We start from the raw sequence: 15,047 nt of genomic DNA, 5'->3' as shown, positions 1-15,047 counted from the left end.
CTGACTGGAGAATAGGCCTAAGAACTGCAGTGTTCCTGTTTCCTGCTTTGCTTTAGAAAAGAGAGGAGACAGAAAACCGGAGGGTCTTTTAATTGGAAGCAAGGGTGGCCCTTCAGAGTCTCAGTTAAGAGTCAAAGATGAGATCACTTGAGTAGCTCAAGAAGGGAAAAGGATTTATTAGACCATTTCCAGGACAGGGACCTGGGGCAGTGGCTGGGTTCAGTGTTCTCACACTCAGAGGAAGAAAAGGCAGTGGTGAACACCCGCCTGACTGCCTTCCCCTGATCTAAACGACACCATCTCCTCCCCCAAGGAAGACACAGCCCTGGATGCAAACCTAGAAGGGTGGGAATGGCTTATGTCACTCGGTCTTTGAGGCAGAGCTTGGGCTGGGGTTGCAGGGGCATCAGCCAATCTGCTCTCAAGGAGCAAAACTTGGGCATAAAAGGAACAGGCAGTGGGGCTAGCCGGCTGTCTGGAGGTCTGGGTGACCTGGCAGCACGGCTGCTTCCCCCACCCTCCCCCCCCCCCCACACCTTGACACTTCCAGGTGATTTTATCTTTATAAACAAGATGAAAATCCAAGCAGCATTAATTTAGGGGAACAAAAGATGGAAAAAAAAGGGCGGGGGGGCAGAAGCTGCTGCTGAACATCCAGGAGAGGAGGAAGTAGGAAGAGCCAGTGTCCACTGTGTGCCCCGGGGCGGCGGAGTGTCTCTGTGGCTGCAAGGCCCTTCCTTCTGGCTCCCTGGCAGGCAGCCAGACAGCAGAGGGGACTCTGTATTGACTTTGGGACAAGCCCTGGAGCCCTGTCTGGCTGTTGACATGGGGAGTGCCTGGATTTGCCCCAGTCAACCTCCCACCTTCACCATTGCCCAAGTGAAGCAGCTTTTAACTCTCTTGCCCAAAGTCCTCTGAGAATTTCTTCACTTTCAGGAGGTCATCTGCATTCACCGTGGGCCGGGTGGTGGCCAGAGACCGCAGCATGTCCGACTGTGAAGGCAAGAGTATGTGTCTGAGCAGGAGCCAGGCTCCAGATCCCCAACCTCCCCTCAGCACACAACAGGCACAGTTGAGGGTGGGAAGAGACTTGCCTTCAAGGCCACCCCAGAGGCCCGCTTGAATCTGCCTATGGCAGGGACCCTCTTCCCTCTTGAGGCAGCTCAGATGGGCCTCCTCCTGGTCTGAGAATCTAAGCTCCATTATCTCATAACTCCCCTTAGGAACTTGCTTACTTTTTTTTTTTTTTTTTGAGACAGAGTCTCACTGTCACCCAGGCTGGAGTGCAGTAGCATGATCTCAGCTCACTGCAACCTCCACCTCCTCGGTTCAAGTGATTCTCCTGCCTCAGCCTCCCAAGTAGCTGGGACTACAGGCACGTGCCACCACACATGGCTGATTTTTGTATTTTTAGTAGAGACGGGGTTTCATTTCACCATGTTGGCCAGGCTGCTCTTGAACTGCTGACCTCAGGTGATCTGCCCGCCTCAGCCTCCCAAAGTGTTGGGATTACAGGCGTGAGCCACCACGCCCGGCCAGGAGCTTTCTTAACCGCACACCCCCAACACCAGCCACAAGGGCAGACACTTGCCAGGATGGCACAGGCCATAATGAGAGGGCCAGGCTGTGCAGGTGAGGGGCTGCCTTTGCAACTGCATCACAGTAAGCCGTCTTGACACATTCACTGCCTCACTGCACTACAAAGCCAAACCCATGGACTGATGTCACATTATCTGGACCTGACTTTACTTGGTAAAGAATATAAAATGCAGGCTAGGTGCGGTGGCTCATGCTTGTAATCCCAGCACTTTGGGAGGCCACGTTGAGAGGATCACTTGAGCCCAGTAGTTTGAGACTGGCCTGGGCAACACAGCGAGGCCCTGTTTCTTTAAAAAAAAAAAAGAAAGAAAAAGAAAAATTAGCTGGGCATGATAGCGTGTGCCTGTTGCTACTCAGGAGGCTGAGGTCGGAAGATTGTGTGAGCTGGTGACGTCAAGGCTGCAGTGAGCTATCATTGCACCACTGCATCCAGCCTTTCTCTATATGTACAAAATGCTAATGCTGCCACCTGCATCCTGGGCCCCCAGTGAGTGTAATGCCAGCTTCCCTGAGCTACAAAGGCCATTCTCAACAGCCCAGGACATAGAAGAAGACTATTTTTTATTTTTGAGACGGAGTCTCACTCTGTCACCCAGGCTAGAGTGCAGTGGCCCAATCTCTGCTCACTGTAACCTCTGCCTCCCGGCTTCAAGTGATTCTTCTGCCTCAGCCTCCCGAGTAGCTGGGACTACAAATGCACACCATCACACCCGACTAATTTTTGTATTTTTAGTAGAGACGGGGTTTCTCCATATTGGCTAGGCTGGTCTCGAACTCCTGACCTTGTGATCCGCCCACCTTGGCCTCCCAAAGTGCTGGGATTACAGGCGTGAGCTACCATGCCTGGCCTGGAGAAGACCGTTTTTATTCTGGACCCAAGCCCCCAATTTTCTGGGCTCTGTGCAGCCCTGTTCCCTCCCCTGTCAGTCACTTACCATGCAAACCACAGGCTCTAAGAGTTTGTCCCCAGGGACATCCATCCAAGTCATCTCCATGGCTCCTGGGTCCCCTGGTGAGCACGGAGTCAGGAGGTCATCAATCATCATGCTGGGGTTGGTGCGAGAGGGGCCACAGACCTGAAACCAAATGGATCTGACTGGGGCAGCTGCCCCTCAGTGTCAGAGGGGCTGGACCCCTCCGGTCTCTAAGGAAGTCCCAAAGAGAACGCTCTCTGGGTCCCTAGCATCTGAGGAGGACGGGCTCCTTCAGAACTCGGGCTGGGTGGTCCCAGCGACTCATGATTTGCATGCAATTCTGGCAATCTGTAGCCCCAATGCCTTGATGTCTTCCTCATTAACACTGTCACGTCTCACCAGGAATACAGTGACATTAAAAGTGTGATATGGTTTGGCTGTGCCCCCACCCACATTTCAACTTGAACTGTATCTCCTAGAATTCCCACATGTTGTGGGAGGGACCCAGGGGGAGGTAACTGAATCACGGGGGCTGGTGTTTCCCGTGCTATTCTTGTGATGGTGAAGTCTCACGAGATGTGATGGGTTTATCAGGGGTTTCCACTTTTGCTTCTTCATTTTCTCTTGCCACCAGCATGTAAGAAGTGCCTTTGGTCTCCTACCATGATTCTGAGGCCTCCCCAGCCATGTGGAACTGTGAGGCCAATTCAACCTCTTTTTCTTCCCAGTCTCGGGTATGTCTTTATCAGCAGCATGAAAACAGATGAACACAAAGTGGTTTTCCAACTGAAGTCCGCCGCCTTGGCAGAACGTTCTCCCAATGTCCACAAGGCTCATTCCCTCACCCCTTCACCTCCTGTCTCAGGCATCACCCCAGTGCCATCTGCCCTTCCCTCCACGCCCGAGACACCTCTCTCCTAACCCTGCTCCATCCCCATCCTCCTCTGAGAAACTCACTGACTGTGTTGACTGTCTCCCCACCAAGAACGGAAGGCGTAAGGTTTTTGTCTGTTGGTCGCTCATATCTTCCCAGCACTTAGGACAAGGCCGGGCACACGAGAGAACCCACAGCAAACACTCAGCAGAAATCTGCTGAATGAATAGACAGGTCTTCCTGGTCATTTTATATCCAACACTTTCCAAACACTGATTTGGTGTCCACCCCGCACAAGAGCACACAGTGCTGACGGAGGAGGCTGCAGCAGGGTTAAGACAGTAAAGTGGCCCTGTCCTCTTTCACACACCCTGAGATGGCTGCACTCCAGAAGAGCTGCAGGGAGGGGACAGTGGGTGCAGCCCCCATGGCACTGGCCCTCGGCTCTCCAGGAGGCCTCAGAGACTGTCACCTGAGCAGCCGGGGAGCAGGACCAGGAGCTGGGGAAAAAAACGAACATCCCGCTCTTACTATGAGATTTTCTCAGCAGTGGCCGCAGGCACTCACCTTTTTGAAGTGTGTGGCCGACTGCACCTTCCTCACGGGCTGCATGAGGGAGTCCCGCACGATGATGCTGATGTCCGCGCCCGAGTAGCCTTCCGTCTTCCGGGCCAGCTCGTGGATGTTTGCATCCGTGAGGTTGTGGGGAGTGCTCCCGAGATGCAACCGGAACATCTGGGCGCGGGCAGCTTCCTCCGGCAAGGGGATATAAATTCGCTTTTCAAACCTAGAGAGCCCAGCACACGGCAGGAGTTGACAGCGGATGATGGAATGGTATTCACGGAAGGGGAGGCACGAAGATTTGAGTGAAACGGACGCACTTCATGGGCCAGTGATGCTGGCGGCACATCCTCAACAAGCCAGCCTCACAAAGGGCTCTGCTTGGCAGGCAGACGGGAAGACTCCAGGGAAAAAGGGCCAGGCCGCACCCAGGCTGCCAGCAGCAGGCGGACCGTGACCGTGGTGGGAGGAAGCCTCCAGCCCTGGCTTCTCCTGGGGAAGACTCACCTCCTCCTGATGGCCGAATCCAACACCCATGGGATGTTTGTGGCTCCAAGAACCAGAGTCCCATCGTTGTTATTCCCCACCCCTGTGGAGAAAGGGAGACAGAGACCCAGACTCTGGACACCTGCACGGGTCAGTTGAAACCTGGGGACAGACCCTGGGGGCTTTGTGTGTCAGCAATTGAAGCCATCCCTGTGCCACCCACCACTGGCAGGGTCCCAAGTGAGATTAAACCACGTCTTGGTCTGGCTGTGCAAGGTGAGACCTATAGCACTGCCTGCCATGGGGGGTGGGAGGTGAGTGGCCCGCGCGGCAGAGGCCTCAGGCACCTCTTGGGAATTGAAGTCCACCTGCGGCCCGAGGGGCTGGAGCTGGGGGTGCCTCTCCGAGGCTGAGAACAACCAAATCCAGCCGCAGCTCAGAATAAAGCCCAGGGTTGGCTTTGGGTGCAACAAGAACCAAGGGGGCCCTGGGCCCGGCACACACCCTGCATCTGGACCAAGAACTCCGTTTTGATCCTCCGGGCGGCCTCACTCTCATTTTCATTTCGGGACCCGCAGAGGGAATCCACCTCATCGATGAAGATGATGGAGGGCTTGTGCTGCCTGGCCAGCTCAAACAGGTTCTTGACCAGCCTGTGAAGGTGAGAAAGGGGGTGAGGACAAGACGTTCACGTCTGTGCCCGCCTGGGCTCCCAGCATTCCCTCTTTTCACCCTTCTCACAGGGAGGCGCAGGCCACAGTCAGGCCGGAATTGCGGAAAACGTGGTGGTGAGGAGCCCTCGGGCCACACTGCACCAAGAGGAGGAGCACACCTTGGTGTCAGCCCCAAACGCAGAGCCTCAACCCCAGGAGCTCCATGCGCTAGCTCTGCACTTAAGACACGCCAGTCCCCTTCCGAGCCCGTCTCATCACATGCAAAACAGGAGTCAGTGTGGGGAACCATGTCCCCCACACACTGCCCCAACAGGGGCTGCAACCCAGACCCCAAAAATATCCTCACTTCCTTTCCCTTCTCTTGTGGAGCACTTCACCTCTCCCAGGTCCCTTCCACCTTCACTTGTCTTTGTTGGGACAGTGTCCCAGCCAATCAGCTAGCGACACACTGCTCTTGGGTACCCTCCCTGAAAAGCAAACCACTCCTCCGGGAGGTGACTCCACAGGGTGGGCCACTGGGTCACTAGCAGTGCCGGGGCTGCTGGCAGAGCATGGCCTGGTGGCCAACTTACTTTTCACTCTCCCCCAGCCACTTGGACATCAGATCTGAGGAGGACACGGAGAAGAAGGTGGAGTTGTTGGCCTCTGTTGCCACGGCTTTGGCCAGATAGGATTTCCCTGTGCCAGGGGGTCCGAACAGCAGAATCCCCCGCCAGGGGGTGCGCTTGCCTGCAACAGAGAATCCACAGAAGTGAAGCCTCCTGACTGGGGAAAGGAATAGGAAAAGCAGAGGGTCTCGAGTCCCAGACGTACAGTAAGAGGGTATTCTGTGAAACAACCGACTCTACCGACAAACGAGTGATGGGAGCTACATTCCCTGCTGTGCCCTGTGCTGTGACCCCATGACCTTGCACAGTGACACTGGCTGGCACTGCTTCCTGATCCTGCCCCCACCCTGTGGGGTGACCGTCATCTCATAGCTCCAGCCACAGCAGTGTTGTGGACACCAGCGAGCAGCCAGGCCTGGCCCTCTGCAGGCCATGCGAGCTGAGTCGCCACTGACTCCCGGGTGCCTCGGAGTGCCAGCCCTGCGGAAGCCTGGCATTTTTACATTGGGGCTTGAAATGGCTCAACTCTCACCTGTGAACAAGTGTGGGAATTTGATTGGCAAAATGACAGCTTCTTTGAGGGCCTCCTTGGCCCCCTCCAGCCCGGCCACGTCGTTCCACCGTATGTTGGGCTTCTCTATCACAACGGCACCTGCGAGAGGGAGGCCGGCCCGGGCCCGGCCAAGGGGCATGAGCCAACCCAGCAGCGCACCCACTCGCATCCCCTGCCGCTGCCACAGGGCCGCGAGCCACTTACCCATCAGCTGTTCTTGCAGTTTCTTTTTCTCCGGATTATCCCCTTCACTGTCACTGTCACTGCTGGAAAAGGAGATGGAAAGTCACAAGCTGGCCCTTCAATCTGGAGCACAGAGGTGCTCCCAGCAAGTCCAGGCTCCGCTGCCTGCACGCTGGTTAAGGAACGAAGCCTTCCTGGCTTAACAGTGCCGTGTGACCCACAAGCAAGTACTTCAGGGACATTTGGGCCGATGCTCTCAGCAGCTCACCTCAGGACCCCCCCCCAGCAAACACTCCTATAACCTACTGTTTCTTCGCGGAGGGGATGGGAATTGGGGTCGGCCCTCTCCTGAAGGCCGTAAGGGAAATGTGCTTCAGCTGGACTTAAAGAGCAGCCCAGGCCAGGTGTGGTGGCTCACACCTCATACTCTGGGAGGCCACCTGCAGTGGCTCACACAGCCCAGGTCGGGTGTGGTGGCTCACCCCTGTAATCCCAGCACTCTGGGAGGCTGAGGCGGGAGGATCGCTTGAGCCCAGGAGTTTGAGACCAGCCTGGGAAACAGCGAGATCCTGTCTCTACAAAAAACACAAAATTAGCCAGGCATGGTGGCACGCACCTATGGTGCCAGCTACTTGGGAGGCAGAGGTTGCAGTTAACCAAGATCGCACCACTGCACTGCAGCCTGGGATACAGTGAAGCCCTGTCTGGGGGGGGAAAAAAAAGAGCAGCCAGTCAAGCAATGTAGCTGCCGGAGTTTTTTTTTTTTTTTTTTTGAGATGGCGTGTTGCTTTGTTGCCTAGGCTGCAGTGCGATGGCACAATCTCGATCTCAGCTCACTGCAACCTCCGCCTCCTGGGTTCAAGTAACACTGAATTCTCTGGTCTCAGCCTCCTGAGTAGCTGGGATTATAGGCACATGCCACAATGCCTGGCTAATTTTTTTTTTTTTTTTTTAAGACAACAGTCTTGCTCTGTTGCCCAGGCTGGAGTGCAGTGGCTCCATCTCGGCTTACTGCAAGCTCCGCCTCCCAGGTTCACGCCTCAGCCTCCTGAGTATCTGGGACTACAGGTGCCCGCCACCACGCCCGGCTAATATTTTGTGTTTTTAGTAGAGATGGGGTTTCGCAGTGTTAGCCAGGATGGTCTCCATCTCCTGACCTCATGATCCGCCCGCCTCAGCCTCCCAAAGTGCTGGGATTACAGGCATGAGCCACCGCGCCCGGCCTATTTTTTTGTATTTTTAATAGAGACGGGATCCACCATGTTGGCCAGGCTGGTTTTGAAATCCTGATCTCAAGTGATCTGCCCGCCTCGGCCTCCCAAAGTGCTGGGATTACAGGTGTTAGCCACCGCGCCCCGCACCAGAAGCTTTTTGTAGAGACTCAGGGACAGCACGTGCTCCTGACTCCAAAGCAGCCACTGCCGAAGGACAGAGGAGAAGGCAAAACCGAAATTGAAAGGGAACTCCTGGGGAGAACGCAGCCACTGCTGTCACCCCAGGGCTACTTCCTCCCTGGATGGAATTTGTCATCCTCAAAACTTTAATCCTTCTTGGAGATCCCTGGCCTCCATCCCTGCCTCGCCAGACCTCTCCCTCTGTGGATGGGAGTGCGGTGTGGACCCTCCATCCAGGAGGAGGCCTCGCCTCTGGTGAGGCAGCTGACACCACCCACCCCTCTCCTGCCCCTCCCACGCCTCCGAGATACCACCAGCATTTGTGTTCATATGACTGGGATCACCGTGGTGGGTGAACCCGGGACCTGAGGTGAGAGGCTGTGGAGAGGACCCTGGCTGGGGAATCAGGGCCACCCACCCTGCATTGGGGGTCCAGGCTCCATCCTGTGCCACCTCGGCAGGGCTCCTAACCCGAGCTGGCCGTCCCACCTGTTGGAGGCAGGTGACTCTTTGACAGTCACAGCAGCTGGCACTCATTGCATGCTCTCATGTGCCAAGCTCCAAGGGCACTGCCCTCATCATCTCACTGTTCCCTGCGGCAACGCTCGGAGGGGAGTTCCACGACCTCCCCGCTTCCAAGATGTGGAGATGGTAGGCACACGGGGTCCTGGCACTAGGCTGGGAGGTGACAGAGCTGGGGTCCTGTCCTGAGAGGCTCTACCATCTGCACCAAGCTGCCCCTCTCCCCACGGCTTGTGGGTCAGATCCAATGAGACGGTGAACACGGAAGTGCTCCAGGCCGTGCTCCCTGAAAGCAGCTGCTGGGACTGTCATCCCTGCACTATGAGGACCATTCCCACAGGGAAGTCCAAGGCAGCATGAGCGCCAGGAATGACGGGGAGCCGTGAGGAGGGCCCAGGCGCCAGGGTGGACGCTGCAGACACTCACCCCTTGCCCTCACTCTGGTTCTCTTTGACTGGCTTCTTGCCGTGTTTCTCTTTGCTTCGTAAATAATCCTTCAGCTTCTCGGCCCGGTCTAGGTACTGCACGCACTTGGCTCGAATGCTCTCCTTGGCCTTGTCACTGTGGGCCTCATCTGTGAAAGGGAACACAGAGGGGCCCCTGTGAGGCTCATGCGCCACCCCCTTCCCTCCCCTCCCCTCTGGAGTGCAGCAGCCTGAGGACCCCGCGCGTGACTCACACTTGATGGCGTGGAGGAAGTACTCCACCGCATGCTGGTACAGCCGCAGCGCCTCCTCGTAATTCTTGGCTTTGTCCTCTTCTGTGGCTTTCGTCACCAGATCAATGGCTTTCTGGAAAGGCAAAGCAAATGGCTCAGTGCTTCCTTGGAGACGTGGAAAGTCCCTGGGGTCACAGGCGTGGGGATGAAACGTGACGGGGGATGCCGCCGGGCCTGTGGATTTATTGCTTGCGGGCCATTTCATTGGCCTACTTTTTCAACATCGGCTAGAAAGGCCTTCAAAGGAGGCTTTAAAAACCAGCTGGCCGTCTTCACAATAAGCTCAGACGGTTAAAAGCCATGCTCTGGATTTCAGCAAGTGGAAACCTGACCTAATACCTCAGGTCAGGGCTCAAGGGGCAAGTTCATGGGACTTTCTATTCTGCTGCCTCAAGGGAAAGAGAAACAGACCCGAGCTGAGAGCCTGGCAGAAGGGACACGCGGGAGCAAGTGACTGCTGGTTTGTTTAGCAAGGAGGCCAGAAACTGCACCCGGCCTCAGGGCCAGAGAAGAGCCAGCCAGAAGGAAAGTCCTGCCTGGACTGCAAGTTTGCACAGGATACACTGAAAGGCCTCCCTCCTCCTCCTACTGGCCCCACGCAGCTTGCTTCTCCAGGCTGCAGAGAGAAGACAGTTGCCTTCGCTGTGTAAAGTGACACCCCGGGAAGGGACACTTACACACAAGGCTCCACATACCAGTAGCTCCAGTAAGAAAAGTACTTGCTTGCTCCCTGCTGTCAACAGAAGGGAACTGTGTCCCTCTGGAACCTTCTAAGAGCTCTGTGAGAGTGAGTGTCTTTGGGAATCTCATAAATCCTGTAGGCCAGTGCCCTAGGCTGAACTGAAAGCACCTACGTGGTTTTATTTATTATTATTATTTTTTGAAACAGAGTCTTACTCTGTCATCTAGGCCGGAGTGCAGTGGCGCGATCTCGGCTCACTGCAACCTCCACCTCCTGGGTTCAAGCGATTCTCCTGCCTCAGCCTCCCCAGTAGGTGGGATTACAGGTGCCCACCACCACATCCGGCTAATTTTTGTATTTTTAGTACAGACAGAGTTTCACCATGTTGGCCAGGCTGGTCTCGAACTCCTGACCTCAAGTGATCCACCTGCCTTGGCTTCCAAAGTGCTGGGATTACAGGCATGAGCCACCGTGACCGGTCAATAAAGCACCTACATGGTTTTAAAGCCTGGTTTTAAAAACTGCAGCTTCACCAATGCCTGCAGGAAGCATGACCAGAATTCTCCTCCTCAGATCCAGCACCAGTTACCAGGCAGGCAGTCCCACCGCAGACCCACGGTTCCAGGCACAGCAAACAATAAACCTCCTGACCAGCTCTTGGCAGGGCCCGGGTATTTGTTCAGCCCTCTCTCTCATCTGCAAGGAAGAAGTCTCCGAAAGAAACACACAGCTTGACAAAACAAGACAGGCCGGGGGAGGCTGGGCCGGGCTGATGTGAAATGAACTCAGCGGACTGAAGAGATGAGAAGAGGGGTGAGTGCTGGCCATTATTTTCAAGTCTCTGCTCCCTCTACTACCTACAATGAATGGCTGGGAGCCCCCAAACCTTCTTGGAAATGAGCTTAGGCACAGGCTGCCCTTGTCTGCCCTCTTCGGCATGATGTTCCTTCAGATAAGACAGGAAGGCAGCGCTCCTCTCTCTGGTGGCTTCTCGTCTCCAGAACAAACACCCCCAGTACCCTGGACTTTTTCACTCTCCGTAGCTTCATGCTTGGGTCTATCCTTAGAACAATACTGAAGGTGTTCTTTGTCCCATAAGGAGCAGCACTGACCCATCCCCTCCCTCCTTTTGGAAACTCTAGTAATGCACCTAAGAGTGTGCTGGGGCTGGGCGTGATGGCTCATGCCTGTAATCCCAGCACTTTGGGACGCCGAGGCGGGCGGATCACCGGAGGTCAGGAGATTGAGACCATCCTGGCTAACACATTGAAGCACCATCTCTACTAAAAATACAAAAAGTTAGCTGGGCGTGGTGACGCGTGCCTGTAGTCACAGCTACTTGGGAGGCTGAGGCAGGAGAATTGCTTGAACCCGGGAGGCGGAGGCTGCAGAGAACCGAGATTACGCCAGAGCAAGAGTCCATCTCAAAAAAAAAAAAAAAAAAAAAAGAGTGCACTGGACTTTGCTGGCAGCCACAATACAGTTTTTCACACACAGGGGGTCCAAGTTTCAATGGAGAGAAACAGTTTTACAGAACAGGAGGGTAAGGTGACAAACTGCCAGCCCTACCACATCTCTAGTAACACGTATGGCAAAAGATGAGGATGAAAGAAAAGAGTGCTAATGGGAGCTGGCAAACGCTTACTGTAAAGGACCAGATGGTAAATAATTTAGGATTTGCCAGCCAGCCAGTCTCTGTAGCAACGACTCAACTCTACCTTGATGCCACAAAAGCAGCTGTAGACAGTATATCAATAAACGAACAGGGATGTGTTCCAATAAAACTTTATTTATAGACCCTGAAATGTGAATTTCATAGGATTTTCATGTGTCATGAAATACTTTTTTTCAAGCCATTTAAAAAATGTAAAAACCTATGACATTATGTTAAGTCATAATGAAAGAAGCCAGCCACAAAGGACCACCTATTGTATGACTCCATTTATATAAAGTGGGTTTCTCTGTAGGCAAACCCACAGAGAAAAAAAGTAGATTAGTAGTGGTTGCCCAGGGCTGGGAGAGAGAGGGGTTGAGGGTGAGGGATTTCTTTTGGAGGTGAAGAAAATGTTCTAAAAAGTGATTATGGTGATGGTCACACAACCATGAATATACTAAAAGCACTGAATTATACACTTTAAATGGGTGAGCTGTGCTGGGCACAGTGGCTCACATCTGTAATCCCAGCACTTTGGGAGGCCGAGGTGGGCAGATCACACTTGAAGTCAGGAGTTCGAAACCAGCCTGGCCAACATGGTGAAACCCCGTCTCTACTAAAAATACAAAATAATATTAGCTGGGCGTGATGGCAGGTGCCTGTAATCCCAGCTACTCGGGAGGCTGAGGCAGGAGAATCACTTGAACCCAGGAGGCGGAGGCCGCAATGAGTTGAGATTGTGCCACTGCACTCCAGCCTGTGTGACAGAATGAGACTGTCTCAAAAAAAAAAATTAATAAAAATAAAAATATATAACGGGTGAGTTATATGGTAAGCACACAAGTTATACCTTAATAAAGCTGCGTTTAGGCCAGGCCTGGTGGCTCACACCTGTAATCCCAGCACTCTGGGAGGCCAAAGTGGGCAGATCACCTGAGGTCGGGAGTTCGAGACCAGCCTGGCCAACGTGGTGAAACCCTGTCTCTACTAAAAATACAAAAATTAGCCGGGCGTGGTTGCGGGTGTCTGTAATCCCAGCTACTCAGGAGGCTGAGGCAGGAGAATCGCTTGAACCTGAGAGGCGGAGGCAGCAGTTAGCCGAGATCACACCACTGCACTCCAGTCTGGGCGACAGAGTGAGACTCCGTCTCAAAAAAATAAATAAATAAATTTAAAAAATAAATAAATAAAGCTGTGTTTAAAACTGAAAAACATTCTCGGTTCACGGGCCATAAAAAACCTGCCTGGGCAGACGGGATCTGCGGCTTCTGCTGGTGTACGGTGGGATCTGGCTATGGACTCTAATTCTTAACCTGGTACCCCAACTCATTCCATGTCTGCTCCTACTTCTGCCCTCCTCCACCTCCAGGTCTCTGAATGCTACTGGAACTCTGATGTCCCTTCTTCCATGAAGTCTTGCCTAACTCTCCCAGGCACTTTGTTGGCTGTCAGTTAATGGACACCTACTATGTGCCAGATACACAAGAATGCTTTACCGTAATTATTCAATTTAAAGCTATCATCACAACAACCTAGAGGGCATTACCCCATTTTACAGACCAGGAAACTCGAGACCCGAAGATGGAAAAAAAAAACTAGCCCAAGGTCGCTTGCTGGTGAGTGGCAGACCTGAGATTCAAACCCCGGGATGAGGCCTAAGCATGTTGATCTCTTCTGGCCCCGCAGGACTGACAGCACCTAGAGGGTGGGTCAGTCGTTCACCCAGGTGGCGCCATCCCAGCACCATCCTGCAGGATCTAGGGAATGAATGAAGGGTCGCTGGCCGAGAAGAGGAAGTCGAAGATTGGGGAAGGGGCCGGGGCTTGTTCGAAGTGGGGTCGAGGGACTTCCAGGACCCGGGACAGGAGAGCAGGGAGCGGGACAGGAGAGGAGGGAGCGGGACAGGAGAGGAGGGAGCGAGACAGGAGAGGAGGGAACGAGCATCGCTGTCTGAGCGCCCAGCCGGACCCCGGGCCGAGCTTCACGAGGGTGCCTGTGCGGCTCGGGTGAGGCTGATCCCCACGGCGGTACCGGGGCGCCGGCCACACGAAGCGGCCCTGGGGCTGGGCCAGCCGGGCAGGGCCGGAAGGCCTGAGGGTGGAGATGCCACCCGGCTCCGAGCGCGTGGAAACAGACACGGGCGGAAACGGCGAGGGGGCGGCCGGAGCGGGGTCGCGAGGCCGGGGCTGGGAGGCGCCCACCTGACCACCCGCCCGCCGCCCGGCTCTGCGGCCCACAGGCCCCGCTGCCTTCGGCCTCCGAAGTCGGGCCGGGCCGCACCAGGTACCTGGAGGGTTGACGTTGTCATTTCATCTCCTGGGTCCGCCCCACACCCCGCGGCGCTGCTTGCGGCCTCGGTCCGGCCCCGGGGAGCCGAAGTACTGGGTCCGGCGCGAGGAGCCCGGCGGTGGGCGCTGAGCGCGGTGCGCGGGCAGGGCGGCCGCTCGCAGCGGGAGCCGAGTCCGAGGGCAAGCGAGGAGCGCAGCCCAGAGCGGTCGGGCCCGAGCCGAGCGGCTGCCCCCTAGCGGCCACGGTCCGCACTGCAGGCACCTCTCCCTGCCGCGGCGAAGGCAGGGGGGCTGTTCGAGAGGCGGGACAGACTGGGGACGAGGAGGTGGGACTAGGGCGAGACGGACAGGGGGCGGGGACGGCGTGGGTGGGACAAGGCCGGGGCGGGGCCTGGCGGGGCGTACATTCTCGGGGCGGGGCCAGGGGCGGAGCGGGGTAGAATCCGGAAATCCTGACCTCGCTTGGAATAACAGCGGCCATTGGGCAGTTTTATTCTCACAATAAAACGAACTTATCAGAGCATTGGTTTCTCCATGTTTAATACCGCACGATCATAATTAGCACCTGCCTTGTCTGGCTTTTGTGGGGAATAAATGAGCTAGCTAATGTAAACAGAGTGAGCCCCACACTGGGGCTCAATCCCTGGTGGGATGCCGCCGACTGTTCAAAGCCAGTTTTGTTTTGCTTGGATTGATTGACTGATTGATTGATATACGGAGTCTTGCTCTGTCGCCTAGGATGGAGTGCAGTGGCATGATCTCGGCTCATTGCGACCTCCGCCTCCCGGGTTCAAGCGATTCTCCTGCTTCAGCCTCCCGAGTAGCTGGGATTACAGGCATGCACACCTACTGTGTGTAGCGTTGTGTGCTAGTTTCTGGGGATACAATGATCAAAACAGTTCTAGGGCTGGGTGTGGTGGCCCACGCCTGTAATTCCAGCACTTTGGGAGGCCAAGGCAGGAGGATTGCTTGAGCCGAGGATCAAGACCAGCTTGGGCAACATAGTAAGACCTCGTCGCTAAATTAAGAAACAAAACAAAACAAACAAAAAAACGCACCAGAGGCAAGTGATCCATTTGTCCACAAGTCTACCCTGTGAGAGAAAAAAAATGGAGGGCAAAAAACATGCAAGTTGAGGCTGGGTATGGGGGCTCATGCCTGTAATCCCAACACCTTGGGAAGCCGAGGCAGGCCGATTGCTTGGGCCTAGGAGTTCGAGAACAGCCTGGGCAACAGGTGAACCCCCATCGCTACAAAAAATAAAAAACGTATCTGGGCATGGTGGCGCACACCTGTAGTCCCAGCTACTCCGTAAGCTGAGTTGGGAGAATTGCTGG

The 15,047-nt window shown here is 55.0% G+C and overlaps 1 protein-coding gene across 1 annotated transcript; it reads right to left on the bottom strand.

The window, feature by feature from the left end:
* Positions 1 to 152: 152 nt before the first annotated feature.
* VPS4A (vacuolar protein sorting 4 homolog A) lies at positions 153 to 14,024 on the bottom strand. Its single transcript, XM_002826584.5, has 11 exons — positions 13,710 to 14,024; positions 9,048 to 9,159; positions 8,795 to 8,942; positions 6,474 to 6,535; positions 6,249 to 6,368; positions 5,681 to 5,837; positions 4,939 to 5,087; positions 4,456 to 4,537; positions 3,955 to 4,174; positions 2,535 to 2,675; positions 153 to 993 (listed from the first exon to the last, which is right to left on the bottom strand). The coding sequence occupies exons 1-11, from the start codon at positions 13,728 to 13,730 to the stop codon at positions 892 to 894; spliced, it is 1,314 nt and encodes a 437-aa protein (XP_002826630.1). The 5' UTR covers positions 13,731 to 14,024; the 3' UTR covers positions 153 to 891.
* Positions 14,025 to 15,047: the final 1,023 nt, after the last annotated feature.

This window comes from Pongo abelii, chromosome 18 (assembly GCF_028885655.2).
Source record: "Pongo abelii isolate AG06213 chromosome 18, NHGRI_mPonAbe1-v2.0_pri, whole genome shotgun sequence".
NCBI classification, from domain to species: Eukaryota; Metazoa; Chordata; class Mammalia; order Primates; family Hominidae; genus Pongo; species Pongo abelii.
Note: the sequence above shows the minus strand (reverse complement) of the source record. Positions and strands in the feature narration are given on the sequence as shown.

Coding starts and splice junctions, on each gene's coding strand:
- VPS4A (XM_002826584.5), bottom strand. CDS start 13,730: ATGACAACGTCAACCCTCCAG. Junction 9,160..13,709: donor TGACAACGTCAACCCTCCAG/GTACCTGGTGCG, acceptor TTGCCTTTCCAG/AAAGCCATTGATCTGGTGAC. Junction 2,676..3,954: donor CGGCCACACACTTCAAAAAG/GTGAGTGCCTGC, acceptor ATTTGGTTTCAG/GTCTGTGGCCCCTCTCGCAC.